We start from the raw sequence: 18,493 nt of genomic DNA, 5'->3' as shown, positions 1-18,493 counted from the left end.
GATTTCCCAAGGCAGACAGGGGTCAAGCCAGGACCAAAACTGGGGTCTGTGTACTGCCAGAGCCGGTATCCCAAACCAGCAGCACCGGCCAACACGATTTCCCCGGCCCTTGCCCGCCATTGGCCCTGTGTGCGCCGGAGTCACGGCCACTCAAGTGTTTTTAATTCTTTCACCCTCTATTGGCTGGTGCCATAAGCTTCAGCTGATTGGCTTTCAAAAGAAGAGCAGTTCTAATAAAAATGATGGCTCTTTTAGTTCAACAGGCAGAATTCAGAGTTGGGAATCAGCACCTGAATTGTACGCATCATTTCCGGGCCTTAACAGCGGACACTAATGTCTGCATGCATGTCCCCATAAATTGGTTATTGCCCATACACCGAGGAAAGTGCGGTGGTTTTGGGGAAGTCAAATCTTTTCATCCTTCCGTAAAAATAGAAAAGGCTCGTGTTTTTTGCAGTGAATTACAGCATCATAGAGAGGCACCAGCGCTTTGGCGAATAGAAAGCCTTTCCTTTTGAATTATACTCGAGGCACATTCACATTGCTTTTCAGGACCCGAGATCATTACCTCTGCCTCCTGGCGAGAGGTTGAGCAATGAGTCCCACCAAAGGATTTTGGGAACAAGTTTCCCTGCCAGGCCTCCGTGCCCACCCTCTGGGAAAACTCTCTGTGAATAATTCTTTCTTCCCTGGCCAGAGTGGAGACTGTTTTCGGAAGAGGAGTGGAAGTTTGTTGAAATAAGTAGATTGGGGCTGGTTCGTGGAGTATTTGTCTCTCTGGGTAATTTGATGAATTTAGATTCCGTGTGTGTCTCTAAATGTACGGATGGGCACTTCACATCCACAGCTTTTATCAGCACTCAGTGTACTGAGGATCCTTCCAGATTCTTCCAAGCTGTGAGATTCACTCTTGCTGTTGTTTCTCATCTGCAGCCTGAGCCGCCCTCAACCAACAAGTGGCAGTTGGATAAATGGCTTAACAAAGTGACATCTCAGAACAAGTCATTTATTTGTGGCCAAAATGAAACGCCCATGGAGACAGTTTCTGTGCCTCCTCCAATCATCCAGCCAATGGAAGTCCAGGTCAAAGTGAAGACAAACCCCAGCCAGGTCCAGGCTGAACCCAAAGAGAGGCCTCTCCTCAGTCTTATCAGGGAGAAAGCCCGTCCACGGCCAACCCAGAAAAATCCAGAAACAAAGGCTTTGAAGCATAAGTTGTCAACAACTATTGAGACAGCTTCTCAAAGGACAATTGGAAAAAAACAACCCAAAAAAGTCGAGAAGAACACCAGCATTGACGAGTTTACCTGGCCCAAACCAAATATTACCAGCAGCACCCCCAAAGAAAAAGAAAGCGTGGAGCTTCCTGACCCACCAAGAGGCCGCCACAAAGCCACTGCCCACAAACCAGTCCCTAGGAAGGAACCAAGGCCACACGTTCCCTTGGCTGCGGAGAAAAAGAAGTACAGAGGGCCTGGCAAGATCGCGCCAAAGTCCCGGGAATTCATCGAAACGGATTCGTCCACGTCTGATTCCAACACAGATCAGGAAGAGACCCTGCAAATCAAAGTCCTGCCCCCTTGCATCGCTCCTGGGGGCAATACTGCCAAATCCAAGGAAGCTTCTGGTGCCGGCCTGACCCTCAGCTCCTTAGTGAGCAGCGGCGGCGGCAACAGCACAACCGCCACCAGTGAGGAGCCAGTGTTTCCACCCGTCCCTGTCATGCAAACCGAGTTTCTGTCCCCTCTGCGAGATCACGAGAACCCGAAAAATCTCTGGGTGAAGATTGACCTTGACCTGCTGTCTAGAGTACCTGGCCACCAGTCACTGCAAGCAGCACCAGCCAAGCCGGACCACAAGGAGACTGCCTCCAAGCCCAAGCGCCAGAGCGCTGCTGCGGCCGTGGAGAAACCTGTCCCCAAGGGCAAGCGCAAGCACAAGGTAAGCTGCCCCCTGCCCCCCCGCCCGTGCTCTGCCGAGGGATCATGAACAGAGGCTCTGTGTTGGCGAACCTGATCTTGAGCCTCAAGTGCAAGGAGGCTAATGGCGATGGATCACAGTCTCTGGTGAGGGCAGTGGTGCTTTCCATGGGCAAAGCGATATTTGACGTGACCAGGGAGGAAGTGTTGGGAACGGTCAGGGTTTGGCAGCCAATGTGAACAGTATCTAAAATGGCACATGGGGGGTTATGATGTGTAGGAAAGAAGACTATGGAGACAGTTGCCTTCCCCAGGCAGCCGGTCCCTGGGATCGGCTCCTTAAGGCTGCCCCTGGCTGCTTTCATGGACTCACGGGGCCACACCCCACAGTCCCCACCCCAGCAGCAGCAGGGCACCTACGCGCTCCCAAGTGCTCAACATGCATCCCCTGGGCCTTGTTCATTTCTCCGGACACATATTGGCATCCCCATACCCCAGTTACACTTTGATGCTCCCAGCTCCTAGCAGACACACAGCCCCACCCTCTGGGTCCCCTGAGCTGTGTACTTGGCCCAACTTGTGGAATCCTCACCTGCAAGAGGTTAGGGCTGAATTCCACAGCTATAAACTATCACCAGAGGGGCAGGGGCGCCTGACTGGCTCGGTCAGTCGAGCATGCAATGCCCGAACTCAGTGTCATGAGTTCAAGCTCCATGTTGGATGTAGCGATTACTTAAAAAAACAGAAAACTGTCGTCAGAAGGGGAAACCCAGAATGACCTCTTCCATTTCAAATACCTTAGGCTCGTTCTGTTGTATCTCCAGATCTCAGGGCGGGTTTTTAGAGTAACATCATCTCCTTGTGATGTTTGAGTAATATTACTTAATGGCTGCCATAGGAAGTCTGGGGCTCTTGCCCGCTCACTGTTTCCCCACCCTTCGAGATGACAGCGGCACAACCAGGGCCAAGAGCGTACCTTCAGAACCAGCACACGCAAAGGCATGTCTTACACCGGGTTTATTGCCTTGCGTGTTGTGGGTTGTGTAAGTGACCTTTCTATGTAACCCACGAGCCCCGTGCTGTTTGCACGGCGTCGTGCCGTGTTGGAGTTGCAGTGTTAGTTTCTCCACTACTCATTGGTGGGGGCATTGTTGATGGAAGAAGGATCTGAAAATGATAGATTCTCTTTACTTTTGGCAGGAGATTCCTGCACTACCCTATCTTTAATCAGAGGTTCACAGCGCAGCTCAACTCGCTCAAATGCTAGCTTCTTGGCTGATTGCTTTTCTGTCTGAACAAAGGTGTGCATTTAACTCCCCTAGGTAATCTAGAAGTTAAAATAGAAGCAAACTGTCTACCTTGCCCATGGTTTTTCCATGTCTGCATGTGCCGTGTATTTCAAGCTCTGTATTTTTCTTCCTGTTAAAGCCAACAGAGACCGCAGAGAAAATCCCGGAGAAGAAGCAACGCCTAGAGGAGGCCGCCACTATCTGCCTGCTGCCCCCCTGCATCTCACCAGCCCCACCCCACAAGCCTCCCAACGCTAAAGAGTGAGTTTGCCCTGTCTTTGTATGACACCTCGGTTGTTCGGACCGCTCAGAAATCTCAAAGGAAGCCTTTTGGGGGCGGGGGGTCCTGCTTCAGAGGAATGGTAGGTAAGGAACCAGAAGTTGCCTGGCAGTCCTGACAGCTGGTCTCACAAGGGTGAGATGGAGGGTGGAATGCAGATTTTGCATGTGTCCGTGAACTTTATAGCAATCTTTCTTTACTCCCACTCATGCAGAGGACCAAACTCGGCCAAAGTGACCTTTTAGCATGAAGGGGAGAGTAAAAGGAGTGAATGAATTAAAACGGGACAGCACCCAGATCACCTGCTTCTGGGCAACTTCCGGTTTTGGTGGTGATGAAAGCAGCCTTTGCACGGTGACCCAGCTGCTGCTTCCTCTTTGGTGCCATTCTGTGACCTGAATACAGAGCTTGAGGACTACTCGGTCCATCCTGACCTCCTGAGAGGCCAAGGGAGTGACACATTTGAGGAGGCCAGAGAGAGGAGACATCTGGGAGCTGCCCTCCCCCGGGACCGTGTGTGTCAGGAAAAGCTGGCCGGGGACCCATCTGTTAGTTCCAACCAGCTGGCACCTCTTCTGCTTCTCCCTCTTTGCATAAAGTGCCAGAGTCAGGCGGGAGGCCTCCCTGTCCCCTCCTCACTCAGATGACCCCAGCCTTCCCTGGAGAAGTCCTGGGTTCTGTTGCTACCAAGCGTTGTGACCAAGTCCTTGCATTTTAGAAATATCACTTAACTATCAGTCTTGTCAGCTACTGGAACCATTGTGTCTGGATAATTATTGCCATAAATTCATCAACATTAGAGATTACTTCCATCAAAGAGCAGTTTTGGAGCCTGTTAGCAGCCCAGAGCAGAGGAGCAATCTGGCTAACTGCTGCTAACAATTGATTTCGCAGATTACTGTTTAACATCAGTGATATGCTATCAGTCTGCCACAGATAAGATGTCTGGATGTAAGTTTTCCGCTTACAATTGTTTCGATCCTTATTGTTTTGAGATGAAAGGTAGGAAGAGACCAATTACCACTATATCCACTTGGTATAATAAGGAGATGGGGGCCCCGGAGCTGCCCCTCTGCCTGAGGATCCGTGGCTCTGTGTACAGTGTGTCTGTATTCCTGGTATAACTTTGCTCTGAAACATCCCTTCACATACGGGAGTTCTCAGAAGTAGCCACCCTTCCAATGGGGCAAGCTGACCTCTTCACCCCTGAGTGAGCCAGGCCTGTGGGGAAGCATGCTCCTTCCCCAGTGATCAAGCATGGCCCTTCCACGGCCCTCCTCCACCCCTGGAGGATGGACTGAAATGGCATGGCTGTCGTGGCCGTAGCTCCCCAGTTTCCAGGCTTTGACCCATTCAGGCCACCCGAAGACACAAGGAAAAGGCAGGAGGCATTGCCACAACCATCAGTCTCTGATGCTTGTCTCCCTAAGCAACCCAGTGACCCGCCACTTCTCCCATCTCATGGAAGAGACGCAACCAAGTCTTAAGTAAATGTCTAATAATTTGAGTTTGTTCTTCATCGAATGGTGTTGCTAACTCATGGTCTTTACAGTCTTTCTGCTTTTGTAGTCGTTAGGAAAGCAGTGTTGACCTAGGAACCTTTAACATTCAGGAAGGGCCTGGAGCAGATTCTTAGGCTCATCAACAAACTCAGGTCTGTGGAAAAATCTCTGGAGCCAAGAGAGAGAATGAAGCGAGGGCTGGCGTCTCAGGGCTCTTCTCCTGGGAACCCTCTCCTCAGGTTCCATCTGCTCCTTTGTGCCTTGTTGACCCTCCAAACCAAATCCTTGGAAATTTGTAGGAGACAATATTCACTTTTCTAAATGAATGTTCTAAACCCCGCAAAGACTGCCACGTCAGACTATGACAGCCGCAGTTCTCCATCATCCAACAGGAGGGCCCCGCTGAGTCCCACCCCTCCCCCCAACATACACACCTCCTTGGGAGCTTGAACTATCAACAGGGCCTCTGAAGCATTGGGTCATGGTGGTGACATACTTCTCTTGTCTGCCGTCCCCCTCTGACCTACAAGAGGCGCCCAAAGTGGCAAAACCTGTTCTCATAAGAAGAAGCCATAATGGTGATAGAGTGATTTCCAGAAAATGCTCTCTGGGTATCCTTCACCAAGGAAGTTATTAAAGGCCCCATGGTTTTAACTCACTACCAAACAGATGGAAAGGGGGCCAGGTGACCGGTGCCCACTGTACAGAGTGTGCTGGACTGTGTGCAGTATTCTGTGTACAGTGGCAGATGGGAAGGCCAAGCATGACGGTAGTGGCCAGTGGCAAATCAGATGCAGCTCAAGTAGCAGAGGAGTGGCTGGAGCTAATGAACCATTCACCACCCATTGACGCGCCAGCAATACTTGACAGCCCTCTATACAAATCCCCAGAAGTCCGAGGCCTCCGTAACGATCATACTTAGTGGGGGCTGGTGTTCATGGGGCTTCCTTGTGCACATGAGTCTTAATCCGGCTGTTCGCCATTCTTTTATCGGGTATCACAGCTATCTTAACGTGGTTCTACATGTCAAAGCAAGTTTTAAAATCCACTGGCAAATACTTTTTGATTAATCTTAACGAATTAAGGTAATGGCAGAAACAGTTGCTGTTTTTAAATATTTTGCTGCTTGACAAAACTTGACACAGGGCCACATTTATAAAACAGAAGATGGAGAAGATGGCAAATACTGTTACAATTGGCAAATTTCGGCAGCACGGTGGAAGGGCAACAAGGAGACTGCATTGACTTCTACCATCTCAGGAAGTCAGACCCCTTGAATGCTTGTTCATCTTTGATTTGTTGCCTTGAGATATTGTAAATCCATATTGCTAGACACTGACTGAAATTGACCAAGAGGAAAACATAAATTCTTGTTGACTTAATTTGCTATTGAAAATTGTAGTCAATAATCATGGAAAGTAAATGGCTGCACAGTGCAATATTAGTTGTCTAAGAAAAGATTAAAATTCAAGTAATCTTCATTGATTAGGCTAAGACAGTAACTAAAATGAAAATCCATGACCCAATTACCAAGTTAAGCAGCTAGCATAAGGTTTTAGTTGTTCTGTTTTATTTGAAGTCTCTGTCTCTTTGATGGTGCCCATTTAATAGGCAGATAAATCAGTCTGAAAGCATGGGAGTACTTCTAGGACTACAGATGTCTTGTGGCGATATGACAAAATAGTTTTCAAATGGGTTTCATGAAGTGGAGCACGGCAGTACTCCAGTATAACAGCGTAAGGTCAGGGGCTCCTTATGCCTAGGCTCACAATGTGTCACAACAGTATTTAGTGGGTTATTGGTAGCTAAGTAATGTACAAGCATAATATTTCTTAAGAAAATATCTCTCTTCTAATTGTTTATTGTACCATTTATTGTGGGATTATGCAGTTAAGTCCTAGGGCAAAATAAGTAGGAACCACCCTAAAAAAATGACGGGATTAAAGTCTGCCTTGGATTTTCTATAAAAATCTAATTAAGAGGACTCTTAAAAGGTTGCAAATATCACACTGTAGCACTCTCCATTACACAGTTACATTTATCACGGAGTTCTGCTTCAAAGACATGTGTTTATTCTTGGATACATATATTTGCATTTATTTATAGCTGTATCTCTCTATAGATATCTGTGTCTACGTGCATTTTTATCTATACTCTTCCCCATAGTCATAGGACAATCAACTAAAATAGTACTTAAGTTGAAAGTACCCACATCATGGGAAAAATCACGAGAGAGAGACAAAACTTTGTGACACCCTCTGTGTCTTGTTTACACAGAAACAGTTCATCCAGGAGAGCAAATCGAAGGAAAGAAGAGAAGCTGTTTCCTCCTCCACTTTCCCCACTGCCGGAGGACCCTCCACGCCGCAGAAACATCAGTGGCAGCAATGGCCCCTTTGGTCAAGACAAAAACGTCCCTATGATTGGACAGATCACCTCTACCAAACCCAAGAGGAGTGAAGGAAAATTCTGTGCTACTTTCAAAGGGATATCTGTAAATGTAAGCATCTCGGAAGAAATATTATAATCATCAGGTAGAAACAAGTTGACCCAGCTTGTCTAACCGGATGTGACCGTGGGGGGATGGGAGGAAGAGGCAGAGAGAACAGTATACAGAAATATGCAAACTCTCCATTATTTCAAACTGTGATCGTTCTAATGTAGGATGAATTTTTCATTCCAGTCTTACTTCTCCAAACAGATTATTATGCAAAGACTCAGGGCTTTGGACCTCCTTCGGTCCAATACTTTCGTATCTTAGCGGTGGGGACACACAAAATACTGATTGGGCATGTGGCATAGGCAATGATCATTGAATGAATGAAAGAACCAATGGATGGGGTGGGATTGCCGAAAGTCACCAGATTGGGGCTGGAACTCCCAGTTGTATCTTCCCACCACCCGGCTTAGCAGGTGTGAAATAGTGTTTAAAATAGTGACTCAAAAGGATGGAATTTAAAAAGTGAATCTGTTGCTAAAAACCACACAATTGTGGTTCTAAGCTCAACTAAAGGATTATCCAGCCCTTTGCATTTTCAGCACCACTGCTCCATTAGCGTAGAAAATTGAGACTTTGTATCACTTTTCGCATCCGTGCGGTCTTTCCAGCTGTCTCGGGTATAGGTACCTGAAGCACAGAAGCCACAAGCAAAGTGTCCCCAGTGAATATTAATGACAAATGCACCTGCTTTTCCATGTAAATGCATGTATATTCAGATGTAGCGTCCATATGCATCTGGTCTCCTTTAAGTGTAATGTAAAAGAGCAAATATGGGAAAATCAATGAGCTTTCAAATATCTTGATGCCAGCCTGGTGGGCCGTGAACCAAATGTGCCCATTTACCACTCCATGGGAAGCCACAAGGCCTCTGAGCTTGAAGGACTCCAACGTGGAGTCCCCCATCATCCGAGATGACTGGCATGGCACGCGGATCTAGGCGAATTTCATCGCTGGTAGAGAGAAATTGTGCTATTGTAAAATAGTCATTTTCCATATGAAATTGTGTGTGCGCGCACGCATGCGCCCACACATTTGCATTCACATTTAAAAATGCTGACCTTGTTAGAAATTAAACCATCTATTCTAAACAGTAATTATACTATCAATCCCATTTTTCATACTGAATGTAATTAATATGGTAAACTCCAACTGGTGCTCTTTTCTGTTGGGAGCTTTGGGAGGGCGTACGCCAGACCTAGGCAATTCTCTTTGTATACTGCCTTGTTGTATGTTGGCACAAAGAATTGGGTGCCTAATACAGTTGTGATCATGACCGTGGTAATGCTTACAAGAATCTGCGAAGTCATTTCTACAAGAGCTAAAAGCTGCTAGGCAAGCCTGATAAGTATGGTTCCATCTGCACCTAGAAACGGAGTGTCCTCCTTAAGGAAATCACTGGAGTCTCCCGTGAGAGGCTCCCATGACTGACTACCCATTGCCCCTTCTTTTCATAAATGGCTTGAAAGCTGGAAGACGAGTACATTCTTGAGGTGCTTCAGAGTCCTTGTCACGTAGCTTGACCGTAGAGACGAGTGGGTCCGTCTTGGGCTGACTCCACGGTTTGGTGTGGGCCATCTGGCTTTGGCAGTAGAAACATGGAGCTGGCTTAGGAGTTTTAGAAGGCTTCGATGTTTTTATGTGTTTGGGGCGAATAAAATCCATGATGATTTGTCAACTATTTTCTCCCTGTGCATCCTAACAATTGTTAGATGGGTAGCCTCTCACCACGGTTCTCTCAGTGAGCTCTTGGTGGTAAGAAGTTTTGATAATCACAAGATTCAGGATCAAGTGGGAAAGACAGACTTGCATGGACGTAAGAATTGTTCACATTTGGCCTCTATTTTTAAACTGACCGTTTTGACTAAGGCAGGTATGAGTGCACGCAGTCAGCAAATTACTGGGAGCATGAGGCTGTGGGGCAGGGGCTGGGGTGGGGTAGCGATGTCAGAATCAGAGATGGCGCCAAGGTTCAGAGAGCTCTCAGTGTCAGGTAAGCAATGAGGCATGTGCTCAAAGAACAACAATATAAAATGGCTGGTGATCAGTGTCATAGAGAGGGATTGAGACAGACTTCAGATCTCTGAAGGGACCAAGGAGGATTAAAGCACTTCTGGGGTAGACATAAGGCAGTTTTCCTGGAGGAGGAGGTATTCGTTGAGCAGGGCCTTAATAGGTGAGGACACTTTAGAAATGAAGGGAGGTGCTTAAACAAAATGTAATCTGTCCATACAATGGAATATTCGTCAGCCTTAAAAGGGAAGGACATTCTGACATGTGCTACAATGTGAATGAACCTTGAGGACTTGATGCTGAGTGAAAGAAGCCAGTCGTATGTATTTTACCACAATTTTTTAAAATTAAAAAGTAGAGCAAATTATCACAAGGTGAAAAAGGAAAAGTAATGAAGGGAAGGTTCTTTCAACTCTAAGACTCCACGTGAACCAAAGCAGGAAAGTGAAGAAGGCAGGATATGTTCAGGCTGGGGGAAGGTCCGCGAGAATGAGTAGCGGGAGCTCAAGTGGAAAGCTGAAGCCAGATCAGGAGGGACTTCACCGGCCAGCAAGGGGCTCAGCCTTGGGCTGGCATTTGGATGCAAGGCAGTGAGATGCGTGGAGGTCTCTGTAAGAAGCTCTGGCTGGCCGGCAGCAGGTTGAGAATGGCCTGGAAAAGCTGGCTCTGAGGTCGGGGGTCCAGCCGGGAGGCTGATGGGAAGAAGGGACAGATTTGAGAAATGGTGGGGAGATGCAATGAATAGGACTTTGTAATGGATTGGATAAGGGTAATGGAGAGGAAGAAATTAAAGATGAAATAGAGCAGTGAAATTCACTTTATTTTGAAGCTCTTTTCAAAAGAGTTTTAGGATCATTATCATTTTGAAATGAGAGAATTTACAGCACGTCAACGTGTAAAGCAGAGCAGCTCAGATGGAAGGCAAGGTGGGGGTACGCCGGTGCCCATGCTCCCAGCCCTGGGATGACCATAGTGCCCTTGCTGCCATGGAGAAATCCAGCCTTGGGGACAGGGACGGCCGTCCCACCATTAACAGAGGGAACTGATTTGGTTATCGGTTTGGTTTCAGGGCAATTTGAGGGACTCATGGGCCATCTTGGTGGTAATGCTCCACAGGTGACCACCGCACGTCTGGAGCTTTAGAGAGAGGGTAAGATTGAGGTTTCCATTTGGCAATGATCCGTGTATTGTCAAATCTGCCCCAACACATACAGATCAGGAAAGAGGAGACCTGAGGAACGACCCTTGGGAGATCCAACCTTAGAGAGATACCGGCTCAGGCGAGCAGCGGGAGGAGGTGCCGTGGCAAGCGTGGTCAGAGGTAGAAGTCAGGAGCATGCCACCGCTGCCAGGTTGGGGGGGGGCAGAGTCTACCGCGGTCTCATGGCACACACCATCACAGAAGTACAAATCTTGCCACCTACTTTCTTCAGCTGGATTCCACTCTTTCCATGGCAATGACAGTTCAGAGTGAAACCCAGAAGTCTCTTGTCCGTTTGGTTTTTGATCTGGTCAAAATGAGCTTTCACCACCCCAAGTCCTCAAAATGAGGAGCATTCGCCTGACGTTCACTTAGCCAGGCACCAGTCGAGGCCTCAAGGAACAAAAGGTAGCTTCAGCCTTGGCCCCAGGGTGTGAGGCCTGGCTCGCTGCACTGGGTGATGGTAGTTTGCAGAGTGACTGGAGTACCTTATTTACCCTAGTGAAAGTTTCTGGGCTGTTCCCTTATCAGAAATATACATGTCACCTCTCTTTCTCGTTCTCCCTCTCTCTCCCTCCCCCCCGCAACGGTCACCCTTGCTCCCTTGCTCGGTCTTCATTCCCCTTCCTCCGCTCTCTTTCTCTCCCTTCCCCCTTCCTCCTCTCCCCACCCACATCTCCAAGGAGATCTGCATGGATCTGCAGGTGGCTGTCTTGATGGGATAATGGAGCTCATGTAATCACAGCCCCTGACTAGCTCGGTGGGTGGTATCATCATAGAACAAAGACCCTGGTGATCTACCCAGGGTCATCTGTTTTTCTCAAGCTGTGTGCATTGTTTTCTTTCTCTTACCTTGTTTCCTACTGTGCTCGACCTTCAAAGTATGTATGAAAAGACATTCTAAGAGGCCAGACCTTACGGCAGCTCTTTGTCCTTTTTCCCAGGATGGAGACACTCCAAAAAAGACAGCCTCTGCCACCGTCACGGTTACCAACACGGCTATTGCCACTGCCACTGTCACTGCTACTGCCATTGTCACTGCCACTGTCACGGCCACCGCGACCGCCACTGCCACAGCCACTACCACAACCACTACCACAACCATCTCCACCATCACCTCTACCATCACTACTGGCCTCATGGACAGCAGTCACCTGGAGATGGCATCCTGGGCGGCCCTGCCCCTTCTGTCCAGCAGCACCACCAATGTCCGGAGACCCAAGCTCACTTTTGACGACTCGTATGTTGTCCCCAGATCATCATGGACATAGTGTGGGAGCGGTGCATGGGGGTGGGTGCAGGCAGGATGGCTTTTCTAGCACCATGCACATGCCACCCAAAGTAAGACCTCGGTGGCAGCCCCTCTTCCCCACGCACCCCTGTCTGCACCGAGAAATGTCTTTGGCTCATTTAATCATGGAACTCTGGTACCATTTCCAAAGACAGGTGCTTAATTCTAGGTTGCTTTGGCCCCTTTCTTATCCGCGTCCTCCAGTTGAACAGTATGCTAGCAGCAGCTAGGTCCGTTGGGGTCCATGGAATGTTTGGACAATGGAAGGGTTGGGTTATTGATCCCAATGGGCCATGACACACTTCACATTGCACATAGCAAGGTTGGTTATTCTAGAACGGTAGCGTTCACCTGCCCTTTCGAAAGCATTGTATTGGAATGGATTTAGAGCAAAAGCATTTGTGGCTCTTCAGTCTTTCAGTGAAACGACGAAACTTTGGTTGCTGAAAGAGCCCGTTTTGTCTCTTTAGGGTTCACAATGCTGATTATTACATGCAGGAAGCTAAGAAGCTGAAGCACAAAGCTGACGCACTGGTAGGTGTTTCCCTCGCGTGGCTTTCCTCTCAGGAAGGGATCAAACTAAGAAGTCCCTTTGCGAGTGGGCCCAACCTCCTCCCCGCTATGCTGCCGTAGGCCTCCCGGGGCTGCTTCGTTCCTTACACCAGCATTCCCAAGTTCTTGGCAGTGTGTTACCCTGCCCTCATTCATGTTCTCACTCTTCTTCCCCTTGCCCTAACTTCCGAATGCCATGTACTATTGTTGGCTTTTGAGTGAATTTGAGATGACTTTTGAAACTGCCCTGGAGAAAGTGGGAGCTCCCACTGGTTCCAGTAAATCAGGACTGGTGTGGGCAGAGAGAAGGTTGTTGAGAGCTGGTCAAGTGGCCTCAAAAAATGGCTTTGGGAAACCCACGTACATGGAAAAAACACAGCTCCATGCTGCACTGATTACATGTTTCCAAGTGAGGCCCACAACGAGGCTAGGACCCTACACAGAGAAAGGACGTTCTGTCATCCAAGGTTCCGCAGACGCACGGCCCTGCAGCCTCCAACGGTCTTGGCCACCTAGACCAACGATGAGCTCAGCACGTTGAGTGGTCTTGATTGTTCCTCCTAACAGGGTCTCAACCACATGTTGCAGTTACTCGGGGAGCTGCTTTAAAATAAACCCGATGCCCAGGCCTCACCCCAGACAGGTGGAATCTGAGACAGGGAGCCAGGTATGGGTATTAACACTCCCCACTGCCCCCAGAGAAGAGCAGTGCCTCAATTCAGGGTCCTCACCTTTGACTGAACCCCAGCACAGTTAGAGGTATCAGTTCAACTCCATTATGTTAAAAAAAGAAAACCCAGCATCCTCCATCACGGCAGTGTGTACGTCTGGGACTTAGCTGGCCCATGGCGTTGGACAGTGGCGGGGCTGTACTAGCATACCACAGCAGCCCTTGCACTATGACCTGTGTCACCCTCAACTGCGTCTGCTGCTTCCCTTGCTGTCCTTTTCCCACCATGGTCCAAATTGCTCAGGTACTGTCTGCGGCTAACCTTCCTGTGGTGGGAGCTGTCCTTCGAAAGCTATTGTCCCCTGCTCCCCCCGACAAAAATGATGGGGCAGGCTGGTGCCTGCTCCACTGGAGATGCTGGGGAGACTGTGCCCGTGAGCATCGCATGCGTGGCCAGAGATTTGGAAGGCAGTGCTGCTGGCTTGGAGGCCAGTGGTTTGCTCTGCATGTCCTCCACTCTGCAGCACCACAGAAGGGCTCTGGAGTTGACCCTTCGAGATCGGGGCAAGGGAGCACATAAACGTCCCCTTGACAAGCTGGTCCGTGGGCTCATGGAGTGAGGCACCCTGTAGGAGAGATTTGGAAGAACTGAGAAAAATCAGAGCCACAGAGATACGTACATAGGATTAACAACCAACATCACTCTACCTTCCAAAGTCCTGTTCATGTGTACCCGCAAATCACTTTTGGTCTAAGCCATTTAGAAAATGCATTTTCATTTGGGGAGATGCCATCCCCCCATGGGGGCAAAAATCAGTTTGGGGGGGTAAAATAAAAAAGTCAGACATTGCAATGATGCGTGACCCTCTAGGCCACAGGACATGAAGAAATGCTGAGTATATTTTTGGTCTTTCTATTTTGGTGGAGGTGTGTGAAAAAAAATATCTCAAATAGCTCCCCCAGTGGCCAGGGGAAAGGTGGTGATGATGGAAACAAAGGTTGAGAAGCACTCATTTAGAGGAAGATATCTTTGCTAGGCTTATGTCTGTGCCAGAGTTGGAAGGCCCCCTGTAGTTCGAGCCCCTCGTTTTATGGATGGGAAAACCGAGGCCCAGGGTCTGACCTGACCTGACCAGTTGGCACTATGGCCACGTAATCTTCTCTCTGGACTTCAGTTTCCACTTTTGGAAGAGAGGTTTGGTCTGGGAGATCTTTAAGAAGCCTTCTATCTATGGGTTTGTGAACGAAAAGTCACTCTGAAAAATCAGAATGCAAACATTAATTTCCCCACAAGAGAGTCAGTCAGAGCCGGATTACCTAAGGAGATGATTGTGTGAGGCATGAGAAGACGGAGATCGTTTGCATACACACACGTAGATTTTGATAAAACCACTTGGCATTTGGTTGAAACCAATATTCTCCCACAGCAGCTTACAGTGAGGAAAGTGCAGAATTCCTGCAGTTTATAAAAGCTGCGGAACATTTACTGTAACGAGAGTCATTTACAACAGCGGTTCTGTAGGACCTGTAACTCATCATTTTATGGTTGTACTTAATCCTTTGCTAGAGACAGCTACTCTGCCATTTTGAGAATTGAAACCTTCACAGTTGCAAGAAAATATTTTGATAAAAGTATACAAGAAAATTAAAATAGCTAAATCTGCATTATATTGGTTCTTTTTACATAAAATTCTGTATTAGTGGAATTCTTACATCCAGCTATCAAAAATTGAAAACATTAAGTACTGTTATAAAAGACTCACTATAAAAGTGTCATATATAATATTCATTACACATAAAAAAGAAATCAGTATGTCTAAGTCAGTTTAATCGTGACCATTATCAGGGCTAAAACCTTTTGCAATAAAATTTTACTAAACTAAAATATTAAGTAGTGCTATATTTTTTGGCTTTTTGACACACTATTTCAGACCATCATTTACAATGAAAGTGATGTGATTATTGTCAACAGTCACACGGAAGCTTCACATTTTTCATGACAATAGCATCGATTTGTTACTCTTCCCCTGGGGGTGGGGTTGATGTGCGTGGGAAGACTGTACACGAAGTTGTCTGTGAGGCTTAGGAAAAGCAAGTTCTGTCCATAGGACATTACGGTGCCCAGTCTAGTCAATTCAGCGAATAGAAACTAGTCAAGGCACTGATCGGCATTCTGCTCTACCAAAAAGTAATTACAACAGCAACAGGACCACAAACACATGAGAATACCACCACCACCCGCGATACCGTGGCTGCATTTTTCTCTTCTGTAGCAGCCTCGGTATCATGACGATAGAACCTTAAATTGCTGTGTCACTGTCTTTATTTGAGGGAGAAAAGAGGCAATATCGTGTTGACGAGTCATCTTCCTGTTTCAGTTCGAGAAATTTGGCAAAGCCGTGAATTATGCCGACGCAGCCCTGTCCTTCACCGAATGCGGCAATGCGATGGAACGCGACCCTCTGGAAGCCAAGTCTCCGTATACCATGTACTCCGAGACCGTGGAGCTCCTCAGGTTAATGGCCTTTCTGCAGCCGTCTTCCTAAGCTCATTTCAGTCATAATTAGAAGCTACTATGTTTTTTAAAAATATCATTTCCTCCTACTAATGGTTTGTCCTACGCATCTTCTTCTTAGAAGTCATCATAATTAGTTCTTGCCATTTTATTAATGTCATGGAAAATTTATAATTGATGGACACTGCTTTTATAAATTATCCCCTTCAGAGGTTATAATGTGAGTGTTATAATTTGCAATATTCATAAAATTAAAATGGAAACGTAGTGGGTGGAAGTAAAGTATAATAATTTCACCATTTGCCATTGACACTTGTTTTTTCAAAGTGCAGTTTTATAATTCAAGGAAGGTGGCGCTATGGGGATTTCTGTTATAAACCATGTTTTCTCAGAATTTCCGCCTCGGTTATTAAAAAGGAGGGGCCGCTGTTCTGACACAAAGTTGGCGTTGAGGGCCGCAGGTGTGCAGTGAACTTCCCCTGTGTCTGTAATTTCAGGGAAACAGACAAGGTGGTGAGAGGGGGAGGGGTAAAGATCAGAGGATGAGACTAGGAGCCGTATATTAACTGCACAGATTGTCGGTCTCATTTGCATTTGAAATGAAATTTCCTGGCCTGCCGTTGGTCTTGGTGGAGTAGAATTTGTGAGTAATCAGAAAAATTCCTGGAAGCAGGGGAAAGAGAAGAAATCCCACTGTTGTATTTTCCAGTAACGTGCAGATATTTGTAAAATAATTGACTCCACCTCTGAAGAGTGGAAGAGCACCATCATTTGCTGGATGGACTAAATAATTGCTTTTGTTTGAATGAGCAGTTCCTCACCTGATAGTCCTTTCTATCCCGGTCACCTCTGGCTCGATTAATTGATAATGCCAGGCATAGTTTTTACTATGTTGCCTGTGTCTGTATAAACTGTTACAAATCCGAGGCCCTTGTAATTAAACCTTCAGACAAACATTGGACACATTTAGCATGCGTATTTTCCCAGCAAAGCCTTCCAAAAGATCAAAAGAATGCAAAGTATTATAAAGGGGGGGGGACTGTGCTTGCATAGAATCAGAAGAGGAAGTTAAAGCCACAAAAGTAGGGGGATTATGAGGAAAGCAGCCTCACTTTGCCAGGCCAGGCAGCCACCTTTGGCTTTCCTCTGTTCACAGAAGCATATAAAGTATCTATCTCTCAGACTTACTTTATGCTCTGTGAAAGCCACCAGCGCCATTCTGTAGCTTTTAACGGGAAATTGATTTCTCAGTGTATTGGAGGCTGCCAGTGATTTTCAAAGATGCACAAGATGAAAATTCTGGCAAAAATTAAAAATTGAGGGGCAGCATTAGTGTACAAACACAGAACATTCATGTTCTCCATCCATCCAAACATGCAAACTTTTTAAAAAGGCACTTTTTAAATTAATAAGAAAACAGAAAAATTCTAATACCTAGTGTTAATACACACACACACGCACGCAAAATAATGGTGACCTAGGCCTCACCTTTGCTGGTGGTGGGAATGGAAATTGATCATTGTAAATTGAGGGCAATTTGGCATTGTGGAGGAAAACCTTTACAAACGAGCATTCATATCTTTTCAGCCAGTAATTCAACTTCTGGAAATGTGAATTTCCTGTACTGAAGAAAATAATTGTAAGAGTAGAGCGAGTTATCTGTATGGTGTTCAGTTTGGCGTATATTATAGCACACAATTAGAAGCAAACCAAATAATCAATCATAGAAGAGTAAGTAATTACACTGTAGTACACTCAACAGAATTCTTTGCAGCCAGTGAATTGCAGCAACGATGGAGACTATGTAGCTGCAGAATTATATACACGCTACATTTCTGACCATGAAAAGCATGTTTCTGCCTGTGGACCAAGCTGGAAGGGAAAGAAGATCAGAGCTGCAGTAGGGTGAGATGATGGGTGTTTCCCATCTCTCTGTATTTTTTTTTTCTTCTTCATTTGCTTTTAGGAAAACACAAGCTCTCTTAAAGATACAAAAGCAGAGCATCATATTTCGTTTCTGGTAAAAATGCAATGTGAGCTTTTGAGTAACATTTATTCCCATTAGAAAACACCTCTTTTTCCATAATTATTTACTGTGGAGAATATACGGACGTTCACTTTAGAGTTAGTAGTTTGAAACTATCTTAATTGTAGATTCCCGTGCAATTGTAAGAAATGATCGGGAAAGTTCCTGTTGCTCCGCACCCAGTTTCCCCCAACAGTATCACAAACAGGACAGTGCCATTGATAAAATTCATGGACTTTATTCAGAGCTTTACATGCACCCCTTTGTGTGCCCTCTCTCTATATGTACATTTTTTGCATTTTCTGTAAAGCGTGTGTGGGTATATATATATATATATATTTTTTTTTGAGACAATTTCAGTTCGAAATAAAATGGGCTAAAGCAACTAGGTCTTCTGGTCCATTGAAACAACTAAAGTTCTATGCTCCACTCACTTCAAAAGTGGTTGCAATTAGAAGGTGGCTGTAATATGAACATAGTTTTTAATGGCATAATATGGTGGTGGAGAGATTTTTACTACTCACTGACAGTATGCTGGCCACAGAGAGCCCAGTTTTCTTCCTTCAAGTAATTATAGTGGCTCTAAGCCCTGGGAATCTGCAGTCGAAATGTATTTGCGCAAACAAGTGGGGCATCACAATGACTTGACATTTCAGCGACCCAACTGTCAAAGACAGTTTGATTTATTACATAATAAAAATCCTTTTCCTTCATATGGCAACAACAGAAGGGACCCAC

At 46.5% G+C, this 18,493-nt stretch overlaps 1 protein-coding gene across 3 annotated transcripts in view; it reads left to right on the top strand.

The window, feature by feature from the left end:
- The window catches only part of AFF2 (ALF transcription elongation factor 2), a 446,211-nt gene that overhangs the window by 408,705 nt on the left and 19,013 nt on the right, over positions 1–18,493 (top strand). For all 3 annotated transcript variants that reach the window (XM_026479777.4, XM_026479775.4, XM_026479776.4), the window contains 6 exons: positions 934–1,941; positions 3,348–3,469; positions 7,268–7,490; positions 11,646–11,941; positions 12,463–12,526; positions 15,593–15,729. In XM_026479777.4, the coding sequence (XP_026335562.1) occupies positions 934–1,941; positions 3,348–3,469; positions 7,268–7,490; positions 11,646–11,941; positions 12,463–12,526; positions 15,593–15,729 (1,850 nt within the window). The remainder of the gene's footprint in view (positions 1–933; positions 1,942–3,347; positions 3,470–7,267; positions 7,491–11,645; positions 11,942–12,462; positions 12,527–15,592; positions 15,730–18,493) is intronic.

The sequence above is a fragment of the Ursus arctos genome, chromosome X (genome assembly GCF_023065955.2).
Source record: "Ursus arctos isolate Adak ecotype North America chromosome X, UrsArc2.0, whole genome shotgun sequence".
Lineage (NCBI taxonomy): Eukaryota > Metazoa > Chordata > Mammalia > Carnivora > Ursidae > Ursus > Ursus arctos.
This window is presented reverse-complemented; position numbering and strand designations above follow the sequence as displayed.